Source organism: Gossypium hirsutum, chromosome D09 (assembly GCF_007990345.1).
Source record: "Gossypium hirsutum isolate 1008001.06 chromosome D09, Gossypium_hirsutum_v2.1, whole genome shotgun sequence".
NCBI lineage: Eukaryota > Viridiplantae > Streptophyta > Magnoliopsida > Malvales > Malvaceae > Gossypium > Gossypium hirsutum.
The window spans coordinates 47,266,472-47,279,586 of record NC_053445.1 but is presented as its reverse complement, the minus strand read 5'-3'; the positions used below and the strand labels follow the sequence as shown (position 1 = coordinate 47,279,586).

At 34.0% G+C, this 13,115-nt stretch overlaps 1 protein-coding gene across 1 annotated transcript in view; it reads right to left on the bottom strand.

The window, feature by feature from the left end:
* LOC107892485 (serine/threonine-protein kinase ATM) overlaps positions 1–13,115 on the bottom strand; it is a 46,641-nt gene that overhangs the window by 2,919 nt on the left and 30,607 nt on the right. The window contains exons 44-67 of the mRNA XM_041101034.1: positions 11,739–11,805; positions 11,576–11,650; positions 10,165–10,287; positions 9,392–9,556; positions 9,222–9,320; positions 8,724–8,875; positions 8,416–8,617; positions 8,296–8,343; positions 8,140–8,223; positions 5,804–5,887; positions 5,472–5,552; positions 5,280–5,369; positions 5,144–5,206; positions 4,610–4,750; positions 4,450–4,506; positions 4,294–4,353; positions 2,782–2,876; positions 2,582–2,690; positions 2,212–2,301; positions 1,411–1,490; positions 1,238–1,316; positions 941–987; positions 761–860; positions 58–189 (exon numbers count right to left, since the gene is read on the bottom strand). Of these exons, the coding sequence (XP_040956968.1) occupies positions 58–189; positions 761–860; positions 941–987; positions 1,238–1,316; positions 1,411–1,490; positions 2,212–2,301; positions 2,582–2,690; positions 2,782–2,876; positions 4,294–4,353; positions 4,450–4,506; positions 4,610–4,750; positions 5,144–5,206; positions 5,280–5,369; positions 5,472–5,552; positions 5,804–5,887; positions 8,140–8,223; positions 8,296–8,343; positions 8,416–8,617; positions 8,724–8,875; positions 9,222–9,320; positions 9,392–9,556; positions 10,165–10,287; positions 11,576–11,650; positions 11,739–11,805 (2,323 nt within the window). The remainder of the gene's footprint in view (positions 1–57; positions 190–760; positions 861–940; positions 988–1,237; positions 1,317–1,410; positions 1,491–2,211; positions 2,302–2,581; positions 2,691–2,781; positions 2,877–4,293; positions 4,354–4,449; positions 4,507–4,609; positions 4,751–5,143; positions 5,207–5,279; positions 5,370–5,471; positions 5,553–5,803; positions 5,888–8,139; positions 8,224–8,295; positions 8,344–8,415; positions 8,618–8,723; positions 8,876–9,221; positions 9,321–9,391; positions 9,557–10,164; positions 10,288–11,575; positions 11,651–11,738; positions 11,806–13,115) is intronic.

Here is a 13,115-nt window from a genome sequence, read left to right as displayed (position 1 = left end):
CAATAATTGAAAGAAGTAATGGGAGAAAAAAGAATGTTAAATTATGGAAGAAGCTACCCTCTCTGGTGTCTTGAGCATTAAACCTTGTTCAAAAGCAACACCAAGATCAATGTGAACAACTTCTGCTGTGGCCTGATCAATCAAAAGATTCATAGTATGTCTATCTCCAAGGCCAACAATATAACCCACCTGAAACAAAGATGTTTTCAGTATTATTACATTTTGTGACAGACTACATTGTCCTGCGAAGAGGTAATGAATCAGAATTTAATTTGAATCATTATTAATATTTTTTTTATAGAAGTTATTAATACTCAAGAAATCAGAAATAGTACCTTTTAAAACATAAATAAATAAGTCAAAGGAAAGAACTTAAACATGATTTTCTTGGAAATAATACAGACCAAAAATCCTCCAAATGGATGAACTTATTCCATTTTTCACTTTGTTCTAACGATTTATATAAAAGTGGAATTTTTCAATATGGAGAGAACAGAAGAACTTTGATTGTTGGAAACAGAATAACTGCCCATTTTTGGCAACTCATTGTTCTCAAAAGAGTATATCTATCAGTGCAATAGACATGGGAACTAAGCTTTTTGGTTCATTCTTTGTCTTTCCATCTATTTATGTTTGGATTAACGGGATCATGTCCTAGAAGGTTAAAAAATGAATAGTTGGATGGCATAACAAGGGGAAACAATTCTTGACTTTAACATGAATAGGACATTAACAATAATGCAAAGCAGAATATGCCTACCATTGAAGTAGCTGCTACACTTCGCGTGTAAGCTAGTCTTTTCTCAAACCAATCAGCTGGTTGAAGAAATCTTTCTAGAAAAAAGTAATGCATGACAGGTCTGCAAAAAGCCTCTAGTACGTTAGGATTTGAAAACCATAACAATTGAACATAAGATATCTTATATTCCAAAGTTTAAACCTGAAATTCTCACAAACTTCCTGGAAGGCTTTGCGCTTGTCTTTGTCCTATCATCAAATAAAAACAATCAGGTAGTTTTTCTTTTTCATCTGCCAATCTCCATGGCGAAGATGGGTTAGAAATGTTTTCTTCAGATAATTAGAACATTTAGAGCTTACAGAAATAAGCCAACTGATTATCACAAAAGAGATAGAGCAGAGGAAGAAGGGTTAGACATGCAATCCAAGCTGGTTAGAAATTTTACAGCAACAGAAAACTACTGTTTTTGATGAAACAATAGAAGGGAAAGAAACTTGCATTTGACATGTGTTCTCGGCATTTTAGAAATGACCAGTCTCCGATTCCATAGCGACCATGTGCACCACCATTCCTATTGCTGAAAATTGATGATATTGAGTCATTAAAGTTCGTGTCTTATCTCACAGTCAACTGGGAATGCTATGGACTAGAACGGTTGTAAGTTAACAAACCTTCCTATAAGATATTCCCCAAGAGGAAGTGTGCCATCGACCCATTCAATAACACCAGCACTTGGAGTGAAAGGAACAACCTAATTCATCAATAATAATGCATTTATAATTCTGAAAGGAAATCAATTTTTAATTAAAATGCACAAACATATGTACTTAAATACAGAACTAGCCAGCACTGCAATTCTTTTTTAATCTTCCATGATTTACTTGGTGAAATCACCACAGAGCCAAAAATCAAACAAGACCTTATAATCATTCAAGTTCTTCAAAAAGAATCCTCAATCCCCCACTGTCTCTCTCCATTTTTTTCAAGTATATAATCAAATTAATCATATGAGCTCTATAGCAAACAATTGAAAGAACATAATAAAATGGTGAAATTGTATGACCAACGCAAGGGAACCTAGCATCTCTTATGAAATTCCAATTGAACAGAAAAAAAAATATTGCATAGATGCCATCATCAATATAAGTACCTTCTACGCCATATCAGATGCCTCTAAAGAAGGAGAACAGGGAAAAAGTACAAGTAAAATAAAGAGAATTCAGATATACATGACTATACAACCAGAAGACATGCTTGTAGTCTTTCCAAGGAAAATTAAAACCCAAAAGAGTTCTTAAGTTTCAAAACTACAGAAAAGGAAAAAAGAAATTTATAAGCTAATCATCATCTAAACCAAGATTTCAAAATTATGAAAAAGAAGCCAATTCTTTGATCCACATTGAAAATGAACCTTCAGCTAAACAAGCGTGAAATAATATTTCATTCTTGTTATAAAAGAATTGAGGAAGTACCTTGTATGTACGTATGACTAATCTCCTTTTCCATGTATAGCGGTGATTCTGTAGGAAAGTATTTACTAGTCCAAAAAATTGTTCCATAACCTAAAGAAAAAGTACTCAAAGAGTTTATATTCAATTTAAATGATGCATTCCTCAAAAATGAAAAAGATGCACAACATGGGCTCATACGAGACTTCAGACTAGTTTGACTGAACTTTGACATGATGTTTAATAAAGTTTTCTGGCCAAATTTAATGGCATTAGTATAGACTTTTATATTTAATGCTGAAAGGGACTGAGGAGATAGATTTCTGAGATTATATCTTAAGATTGACCGTGTCACCAAGAAGATACTAAACAGATGGATAGAGAAAATTCCTACAGCATCTTGTCTTAGGTCATCATTCCCAGATTTTGCGAGCTGCTTGTATTTATGACCATCAGAACCCAAGCATTCAACCACTTTTGGAGCATTTACACCATTCATTACCCTGCTTATAACATCCATAACAATTAGCATCCATAGCTATTATACTGAAAAATGAAGATATGATCTCAAACAATTAAAATTGCCAAATGTACATGACCGAGTCTGCCAATCCTCTGAAGTATGGGAAAGAGCCTTCACAGTATCGACAACTACGGTCAACTGGAAAGCTAGCTGTCACTACAGGTACCTATCAAAATAGAATAATCAATGTTTAGCATACCAGTAGCAGCATTCAAGAAGTAAAAGTTGCACTAAATAGCCGCTGATTGAAGTAAGAACTAAGAATCCAAAACAAGGTAGCTGCTAAAGAAAAATTTCTTTCCACCAAGGATCAAGAAATAAAGAAAACCAGTTAGAGGAAACTGTCACAAAAAGCCAAACTTGAACTGGTTTACGATAACAGTTACTTTCCAGTTACAACAACATGAACCAAGCATGAGTTAAAAAGATCAAAAGTCAAATTTAAAAAATTTCTGATTACTCAAAGAAAATGTGCTTTAAAATTTATGTTCTACTCTTCAATACGTTTGAAACAAGCCATAATCAGTATGTAATTAGACAAATAAATTAGCATGAAGATATCAGGATTCAGGAGTAATTGTCAATATTTAGTTTCCTTAGATAGCATCTGCAGGAGTAATTGTCAATATTTAGTTTCTTTGTTCTTTGACTGGCTGTGATGCTTGTACCCAACAATCTATTACAACTTGTTTGGGATTCAGTCATGGGTGATGGATAGAGAACAACTCAAGCTCATCAAAGAGAGCCTACAACCTCAGGACCCATTAGAGAGAGATCCAGATCTCTTTAGGTTTTTGATAGAAATTCTGCATAAGGTTTATTATTCCATAAATAGGAAACCTATTCTAGAAAGGAAAGAAATCAATTGAAATAGAATCATAATTAAAAAAAACCTAAGGAAAGAAATAAAATCACAATCTAAACCTTAATTAGAGAATTGAAATTAACAACGTTTCCTAACATAAGTTCCGCCCGCAGAAACATCCATAAGAAAAGCATGAACCTTGAAAAGCAATGATTGAGGATAAAAGCGTCATTGCATCTAAGGAATACCAAGGAGCATTGCTAGAAACCGGAAGGAGAATCTCCAAGCAGGAAAGAAGTTCCAAAAAGGGACAAACATGAAATCAAGGATAGGTTCACATGAACACAATACAACTGAGCCTAGAGAAGCCTTAATAACAAGGAGAACTCAACAAAAAAGAGATTGAGAAGTTAAAAACCTAACAGGGACACCTGAAATGTCTTGGTACATCAATGCTTCCTCCTAGGAACACTCAGCTAAGTTTTTGTAGCACTTATGGATTAAATACCTCAGAAAAGTTTGCTACTTGTAACCCATGTAATAGAAAAAATGTTAAACATATATATTTAAGTATTTGCCAATAGAAAGAGAATAGATCTGTTACTAGTTCTCTAAAGATAGTCTGCCTCAATCCTTTTGACTATGATTAATGAAAATAAAACCTGAACAGAAAAAGATAGAAATATTTTTAACACAGGAAGAGTGTAACTGCTAATGTGAAACCTTCTGAATAAAAACCAACAATTCAAAAGTTATGAATCGATATTTTAGCACTTACAAGTTCCAGCTGTCGAACACTGCGAATTTCTCTTGGCAGTGGTACCTTTCTACTGGTGTCCTATTGAGAGAATATTAATAAATTATTCTAGTGAAATAGAACCATAACCAACTGTAAAGACAAGAAACAGTGGACATTTGGAGCATGTAATAAAACCTCTCTCTTGGTCTCAAGTTCTGCAAGCTTGATATAAATCTCCACCATTTGTTTCATCTGACAAATAATGAAAAATGGCAACAACAATAGCCGATCCAAGAATAACCACAAAGAAGAACCAAAAATAATTATAAATAAAAAGAAAAAAAAATCAAATTACCTGTCTAATAACAGGTCCATGGTATGCTGATAACTCTTCCAAGAGATTTTCTGCTGCAAGCTTTTTATCCAAATCCACGACAAAAGAGTTTCTGCTACGCTGTTTGTCCTTGATACGATCACCATTTGCGAGACCTAGAAGCTAGCATCAAAACAGATCGAAAAATACAATATTTAAATAAAAAAGAATAAACCATATTTAGATGAAAAATACATACACAATAAAATGCTACAAAGAAGTTAATCAAAACACACAGCTAGATACATAGGATATGCAGGCCTTCAATTTCTGTTTCAACCACTGGTATAAAATCATATATAAGCTTTATTTATTTAATTTTAAAGTTACTAAAAATGATGACCCATACACTGATTGGAAAGCAGCAGCAAATCTTACCAGCAACACAAGTTGTCTAATTTTTTAGAATATTTTTTATCCTTTTAAAATTTTATGAATTTTTTAATTTTTTAAAAAACTTTTTTGCAAAGAAAATTCATTTTCCCAACAAAATGCTAGTAAGGCTGTTAAGTTCACCTGGAAGATTGTATGGTAGGGATGATCAATGGCCATTTTCTTCAGAAGAGAAACCAAGGCAAACTGCGAATGGATAAATTTGATTAGAATGAAATTGAACTATGTAGAAAATTTAACAGTCCAAAAATTGTCAAACCTGAAAATTATTAGGCACAATTCCATCTCTAATGTTTCCCATTCTTGAAGCAATTTGGTAGACCAGTGGAACAAATTTATAAGTTTGAACCTGCAAATTTACACATACAAGAGCTAGAATAAGAAAAAAATTTCACTTAAAATACAATAGGTTAAATCTCAACTGCATGAACATTGGCAATGAACTCCATACCTCATCAATAGTTTTAAGCAAGTTGTTGACAACATCTTGTCTAGATGAAAGGCTGAACCACAATGATACAAGCCGAAACACCTAAATGCACAATGGTTAGTTTACAAAAAAGCAATTTTATTAGCTATAATTATTTTAAGTGAAAAATAGAATACAGTCAAATAAATGCACCACCCATTTGGATGCAGAACTTATTATACAAAAACTAAAATTGGCTGCTCGCATCAAAGCAATAGGAAGTAAATAATTAAAGTAATTTATCTTTTCAATGACAAAAATCCTACAATTTTTGTTTTATCAAGTGCACAAAATACTTGGATACAAGTGCATACCACTCTTACGTCATATTTGTCACCTATGACCAAGCAACGTTTATAGCCCTCCAAAGCTAGGTTGAGAAAATTGTCTCTGTCATCCTGGGAGGCCAAAAGATGGATATAAAACATTATTTATAGACTAGATTATAGAGCTTTACGTCAGTCAAAAGAAAAATAAAGGTTTTGAAGTAACAAATAAAAAAAACCCAGATATTCCATGATCATAGATGACAGACTTACAACTATTATTCCATGATTATAGACTTACAGCTATTTTATTATCATTATTATCATTATTATTATTATTATTATTATTATCATCATTATTAATTAACAGACTTCAAAAACTTGAGGTTTATCAAACACTACTTTTTATAAAAGTTCCAACTTCTTGTTTCTCAGATTTGTTCTACTGATTTGCAGCTGTTGGTATTTGATCGAGCTCGAGCTGGGTATCATGCTCCGAATTTTGAGTCGAGCTTGAGCTTGGCAGTATTCGGGCTCGGCTTGGGTCAATTACACCCCTAGTGCAGATGTAGAATATAGATCTATGGCACATGGGATTTGCCCGATGTTGCATCTTAAACGAATTTTGGAAGAATTAAAGACTTTACGATTATGCCTATGAAGTTGTAGTACGAAAACAAAGCAACCTCCAGTATTGCCCACAATCTAGTCCAACATGACATGAAAAAAGACATTGAGATTGATAGGAATCCACAAAGGAAAAGATTGATGCTGGAACAATTTGTATGCCATTAGTCCCTGCATCACAACAAGTGACAGATATTCCCACAAAGGGATTGTTCAAATCAAACTTTGAGTTTCTCATTAGCAAGTTCGGTACAATGGGTATCCATCCACCAACTTGAGGGGAAGTGTAGAATTTTGAAATAAAATATGATAGACCAAGATAATTAACATAATCTGTTGATAAGGGATTTGGAGATAGTTTAGGAGATTTTTTAATGTAAAGTTTTAACAAAGAGATCCCAAGAATCAAGGATCCCGATCAATTAAAAGAATTTCAACCACATTCAATGCTATGTTTTCCCTATAAATTATGTTGAATTTTTTCAGAATGAAGTATCCAGAAAACTATAGCCTTTTGTTCTGAACTTTCTTTTATTTTTCTATCCTCAACAAGCAGAGCATGTTGAAGCCAGAAGCAGTGCAAAAGCTGAATTTAGAGCAATGTCACACAACATTTGTGAGGGAATTTGGTTAGAAAGGATGCTAAAAGAATTGGAGTTATCTCCAGGAAATTCCATGAAGCTTGTCTGTAATAATAAAACAGCTATTAACATTGCGAAAAATCCCATTCACCATGGTCAAACTAAACATTTGGAGATTGATCACCACTTCATCAGAGGAAGGAATCATCAAGCTAGTTTACACACCTACATGTCACTAGACAGCAGAGTTATTATGTTGATTGATGTGCAGTTTGGAAATCAAGAAATGTTGACTAGAATTAGGAGTTATTATGTTGATTGATATTAGGTAGAGAGATTTTAGGAATATTTGTTGACTAGTGGTCAGCACAAATTTGGAGTTCTCAATAAGGGATTTGAAGGAATTTTAGGAGATTATGTTAACTATCTAGGTCTATCATATTATATTCCAAAATTCTACAAGTATGATGACCGAATTTATGGCTGCATGAACTACACATTGGGTAGCTTTGGAACAAATTTTATGTTAAGGGAGCTCTAGGAGGAGGAATTTTATACAGAAATCATTGACACTCTCATACTGAGTGTTTCTCATATGTAAATTGGGTTGGTTCTGAAATTGAGGGGAACCTATTACAGGATAGTATTTTTTATGGACATATTTGGTGTCATAAGTAAGAAGAGAAATGTTGTCTAGGTATAGTGTAGAATCAGAATATAGAGCCTTGGCGCAATCCTCATGTGAGCTTCAATGGAACTTTGAACAACTAAAGCCAGTTGATCTTAGTAATTGACCACCTATGAAGCTGTGGTATGACAATCAAGTAGCTCTTCATATTGTATCAATCATTTTTTTCCATGAAAGGTTTAAAGACATAGCTATTGAATGTTATTTTGTTCAAGAGAAAATACCTGATATTGCTACTAGTTATGTCAAGAAACAACTACATGACATCTTTCAAAAAGCTTAAATGGTCCTAGGATTGATCGTATTGGTAACAAGATGGGCATGATGGATTAGTTATAGGCTAACTTTAGATAGATTGATTTTAGGACCAAGATAACTTCTCACTAACAATATATGTGGCTCAACACATGCCATTTTCTGCAGAGCACATATAGAAATGCATGCTTAGATAGAAAATGACTTGTAAACATGAAAAAGCAAATCAGTACCTGCAACTTTTGAGCTTCTTCCTTGTCCATTGCAAGTTGCTTTTGCAACTCTTGTATTTTCATTGAGTAGTCAATTTTGTCCCCCTAAAATGTACCATCATCAAGGACAAGGAAAGTGAAAGCACTAAATTGATTAGAGACAGCCTTGCAACATACCTTTGTTGAGCCTTTTAGACGTCGCATAAGGGCTTCTAGTTCCAATGTCTGCAGAGTCAAAATTTACACAAATTTTAGGGAGAAGCTCTCTTTATATAGATGCATGTTGTCAATTACTACCTTATGTTTTCTTAAACGCATTGCTGCTTGCCATTCATTGGAATTAAGTCTTTCCTCATAACTTCTGAACAGAGCATCAGCATAATGTGCAAGGCGGAAATGAGTCTGACTTTTTCTTCCTGCTGACTTCTTGTCAGCAGTCTTGTCACCTTCAGCAAGTGACACTGCAGGTTTTAAATACTTCTCGAAAATAGTTCTTGAGCTATATTTTCATGGAAAGGCATTAAAGAAAAAAAAGAAATAATCAGCTTTTACTATTGATTAAAAAAGAAAAGAACAATTGATCCAAACATTAGAGACAATCATACTTGCTAGATCTAGTTTCCGCCAACCACTTCCCGACCAATCGATATACATCTGAAGCTTCTTCGTCCAACCGATTAGTCTGCAAGATGTATTTTCCAAGGCCGATGGCCATTTCACGCTGACCTTGAGCACACAACAGCTTTGCTTCCTCAAGCTGCCATCATACAAATATTTCAGCAAAACTGGATCAAAGTTTTATTGGAAGACATTTATGGTTACCCAACATGGGCATGCTATCATCCAAGAAAGGTATGGAAGTGGCTAAATGTTACCAATTGAAATAAGACATCTTCAAAATATGCAAAAAATTTTCCTCCTCTTTGCTAAAAATAAGTCATGGAAGTGGCTAAATATTGCTGATTGATATTAATTTATTGCTAACTCATATACTAAAATTTAGTGAAAAAATAACACTCTTACCCAACGTAGCATTGGTGATACAAGTATCTTTCATCAAATTTAACTGTAAAGCAATACAGAAAGAAATAGGAATAAATTACCCTTCCAAGCCAATATGCAGATGAACCTTGTTCTCCAGTTCTCACACAAAGAAACTTAAATTCATGCAAAGCTGCAGCAGCTTGAGAAAATCGAGAGCCCTGTACCACATTGAACAGTTAGAAAAACAGAATGCAGCATGGTTAACCAGTATGCCAAATGGTTATCATACCTTACGAAGAGTGGATGCAGACTGCAGAAGATGTTGCATTGTACAGTCATGACAATTCAAGATTTGAAGTAGAACTCGCCTAAATGCAATAAATGGTTCTAACAAACTCATATGCAGCTGAGATTTCGTCAACATTGAGCTCCAGTCCTTATTCAGCCACAACAACTATATTGAAAATTAAAAACTTTGTAAAGCTATGTTGGAAAGAGAATTTCCCTTCAATTCCCACCGCAGAAAAGGTAGGAGAGCTCCATTAATAGAATAACTTGCAAGATTGGCTACAATCCTCTTCCACAGCATCATGTATAAAAGAATATTATCATAAAATGTTTTAGAACTTTTTTCCATAGAACACAAGTCTACCACACACTAAGGTAAGGCACAAAATCTTACAAGACCAACAAATTAACAACACTTTACCATTCACACCAGTAAGTTCTTATTGCCTTCATTTCCAAGTTATCTGTAACTACTATATCAGTTCAACATCTTAGGTAATGCATTAATCTAGCAATCTATAGAATTATATTGCATGCGAATAATCCACAGTTGTCACAGTTTTCATTTTCTTCTTTCCTTCCAGCCCTCAACTATAGAAGAAAATTAGTGTAACCATGATATTGATGGATCAAAACAGGATTATTCAGTAAATAACAAAACTAGCGGACCACATAATTTTCATTGTACGAAGTTGCATAAAGTAGACAGTTATCAGTCATAACTCATAAGTCAATTGCAACAGCTACAGCATACAAAGTACTGGAAGTAAATACCTGATCCATTGTAGGGATTACAGGATCTGAAAACATTTTCTGCTTATGTTTCTGAAGTTCAATTCTTTCAAATGAAGATGTTGGCCAGCGCATTTCCCATGCTATACCAAGATGATACAGGATCTGTAAGAAAGGATTGGTAATGTTAAAGGGAACAAAAAGTAAGATAAACAGCAAGATTTTCCCCCCTCATTTAAGTGAGCAGATGCGGCCGAACAGCCGAGCAATGATTCAGAAATTCAATTTCTAAAGCATGTCAAAGCTTCACAAAAGTTCTACGCGTGACTTACCATTTAATCCTATCATTAGAACGAACTTTAATTTGACCAAAAAAGTGAACCTAAAGATAACAAATATTTCTGCTAGCAGATTCTAACTAATAGGGGTGATCAAAATGTCAGTTATCAGACTAAACTGAATGAAACTGAACCCATTTGACCGAATTTTATAGGTTAGTTGATATTCGGTTAAGTCAGTTAGAAGTTTGGTTTAAATAGGTTTATTCCATCGGTTGTTGGATTTGATTTTCAAAACCAAATAAACCAAAATCCAACCTAATACCCATAATAACCCAATACACCTAATCCAATAAATGTTACCCATACCCAACTCAAAACTAAATGAAATAAAGCCCAACGCAACTTATTTTAAACCCATTTATAATATTAAAATACTAAACCCAACCTAAAATAATAATAAAGAAAAAGTAAAAGAAAAGTAAAATCATCACAAGGAACACTTATCCTGTCACCAAACCACCCAACCTCCTTCCCCCACCCCTGTTTCTGTCGAGATTCTTGTCAGGTGTTGAGAGACGAACCGGGAAATGATCTACAGCCTAAAACATCCTCTGAAATTCTCACAAATCATCTGTCACCAACCTACATAGAATCTACCCTAAAACAAACTAAAACTACAAGCCCATTACCTAGTACCAGAGGTTAAAAGCTGCCTCCCTTGACCTACAATATTTTTTATTCTCACATCTGTCTCTGGTTTTTTTTACCATGAGTGTCATCAAATCTTCCAGGTATAATGCTTACTTGAGGGGGAAAAAACCCAAACCAAACTGATATTGTTCGGTTTGATTATTTTGGTTTTTGAAGAAAGAGTCAGCCGGTTTAGTCAGTTTTGATGTGTAAATTGGTTTAATCAAACTAACCCAGTATGTGTTTGGCTTTTCACAAGTACCATAATTGACATATCAGAGCTTTTTATTTGATTACAAGAGTTTTGAGAAACATGCAACCCTAGCCTGGCCATTTTATCCAAATAAAATAAAATATCTCTAATGATGGTATACAACAATATTGGTTGCAAGCGTAATATAAGTAAAAAATTCCTGACTGCCAATAGAGAAAATACAGCTTGTCAAAAGTTCCATATCAGTAGAGTAACAATATTGAGGTACCTGAAACTTAATTATTGTTGAGTAGATAAACTCAGTGCTTTCCTCACTTGCACAAGAAACAGACCAAACAAGCTCCTTAAATTGAACAAACAAATAAGCATGTTAGTAGGTCATACAAAGTCTAGCACCTTACAAACTAGAACATATGAGAAACTAGAACAACCTCTTTTGAATGCTTCAACTTCCTCATAAATTCATCAGAATCTCCCTCCTGCAATGCTCTTAGGCAACTGACATTCCACCAAGTGGAAACAAAAGCATTGTATCAGGAAAAAAAGGCATGGCAATATAGGTAAGCTCTATTCAAGGGGCTTAAACATTTAGGTATAAGTTTTAATAGTATAGTATCAAAAACCTACTTGAGTAGTAGTTCAGATTCAAAATCTAGACACTTCGTCATTAATTGAGAACTCAGCACATAAAGGAAAGCACTTTAAAAAAACATTAAAACATCAATCAAACTTGGCGTGGATGGTGCAAGAGTACGAATCATTGACAGCCTCAAGCTGGCAACCCAAACTTTTAGGACTACAGATTCTCTAATGTGATACAGACAGCTATATAGTTCTTTTCTTGATAAAATCAGCTACCAATGTCTTAAATATTTAAGAACAGTAAGATATCATTGTACCTATAAAGTATCAACTCAAGAAAATGTTTACTTCCCTTTTGCTTTCTACAACAGATTTTACCAGGAAAAAATAAATAAATACAATCTTTATATAATATAGGTAAGCATAAAAAATCTACTTGACTAGCAGTTCAGATTTTAAATCTGAACGCTGTCATTATTTGAGAACTCAGCACATAGGGGAAAGCCTGCACTTTAGAAAAAAATTTAAGCAGTAATAAACCTTGGTGTGGATGCTGCAAGAGTACAAAACATTGAGTGCCTCAACCTGGCAACTCAGACTTTTAGGATTACAGATTCTCCAATGTGATAGAGACAGCTAAATAGTTTTCTTTTCTTGATAAAATCGGCTAGCAATGTTTTATATATTTATTAATGGTACGATATCTCTACAATCAGTGGCTGAGCAGGGGGGGCTGGCAGGGGCCCCGGCCCCCCCTAAAATGGAAAATTTTCCATTCAGGCCCTTGATAATTTATACAATTTTAAATTAATAAGTGTAAAATTACACTTCCCCCCCAATAATAAAAATTTGAATTAATCCTTTAAAAATTATAAAGATATAGACTATTAAAATGGTAAAATTGTATTTTAACTATCGTAAAAATATACAATATAATTTCGGCCCCCCCAAAAAAATATTTTCTGGCTCCGCCACTGACTACAATGTCCATATAATACGTTAAAAAAATTACCCTACTACTCTATTTAACAGCCAACAGAAAAGTAATGTACCCCTTGAGTCCATTTTCTTTTCCATGTTAGCCTACTTTTAACTTTCTTTTTTTCCCCTTCTGTGAAACCAAAGGAGAGAGAAAAAGAGGAAGAAAGAAGTTCTTTTCCATGTTAGCCTACTTTTAGCTTTCTTTTTTTTTTCCTTCTGTGAAACCAAAGGAGAGAGAAAAAGAG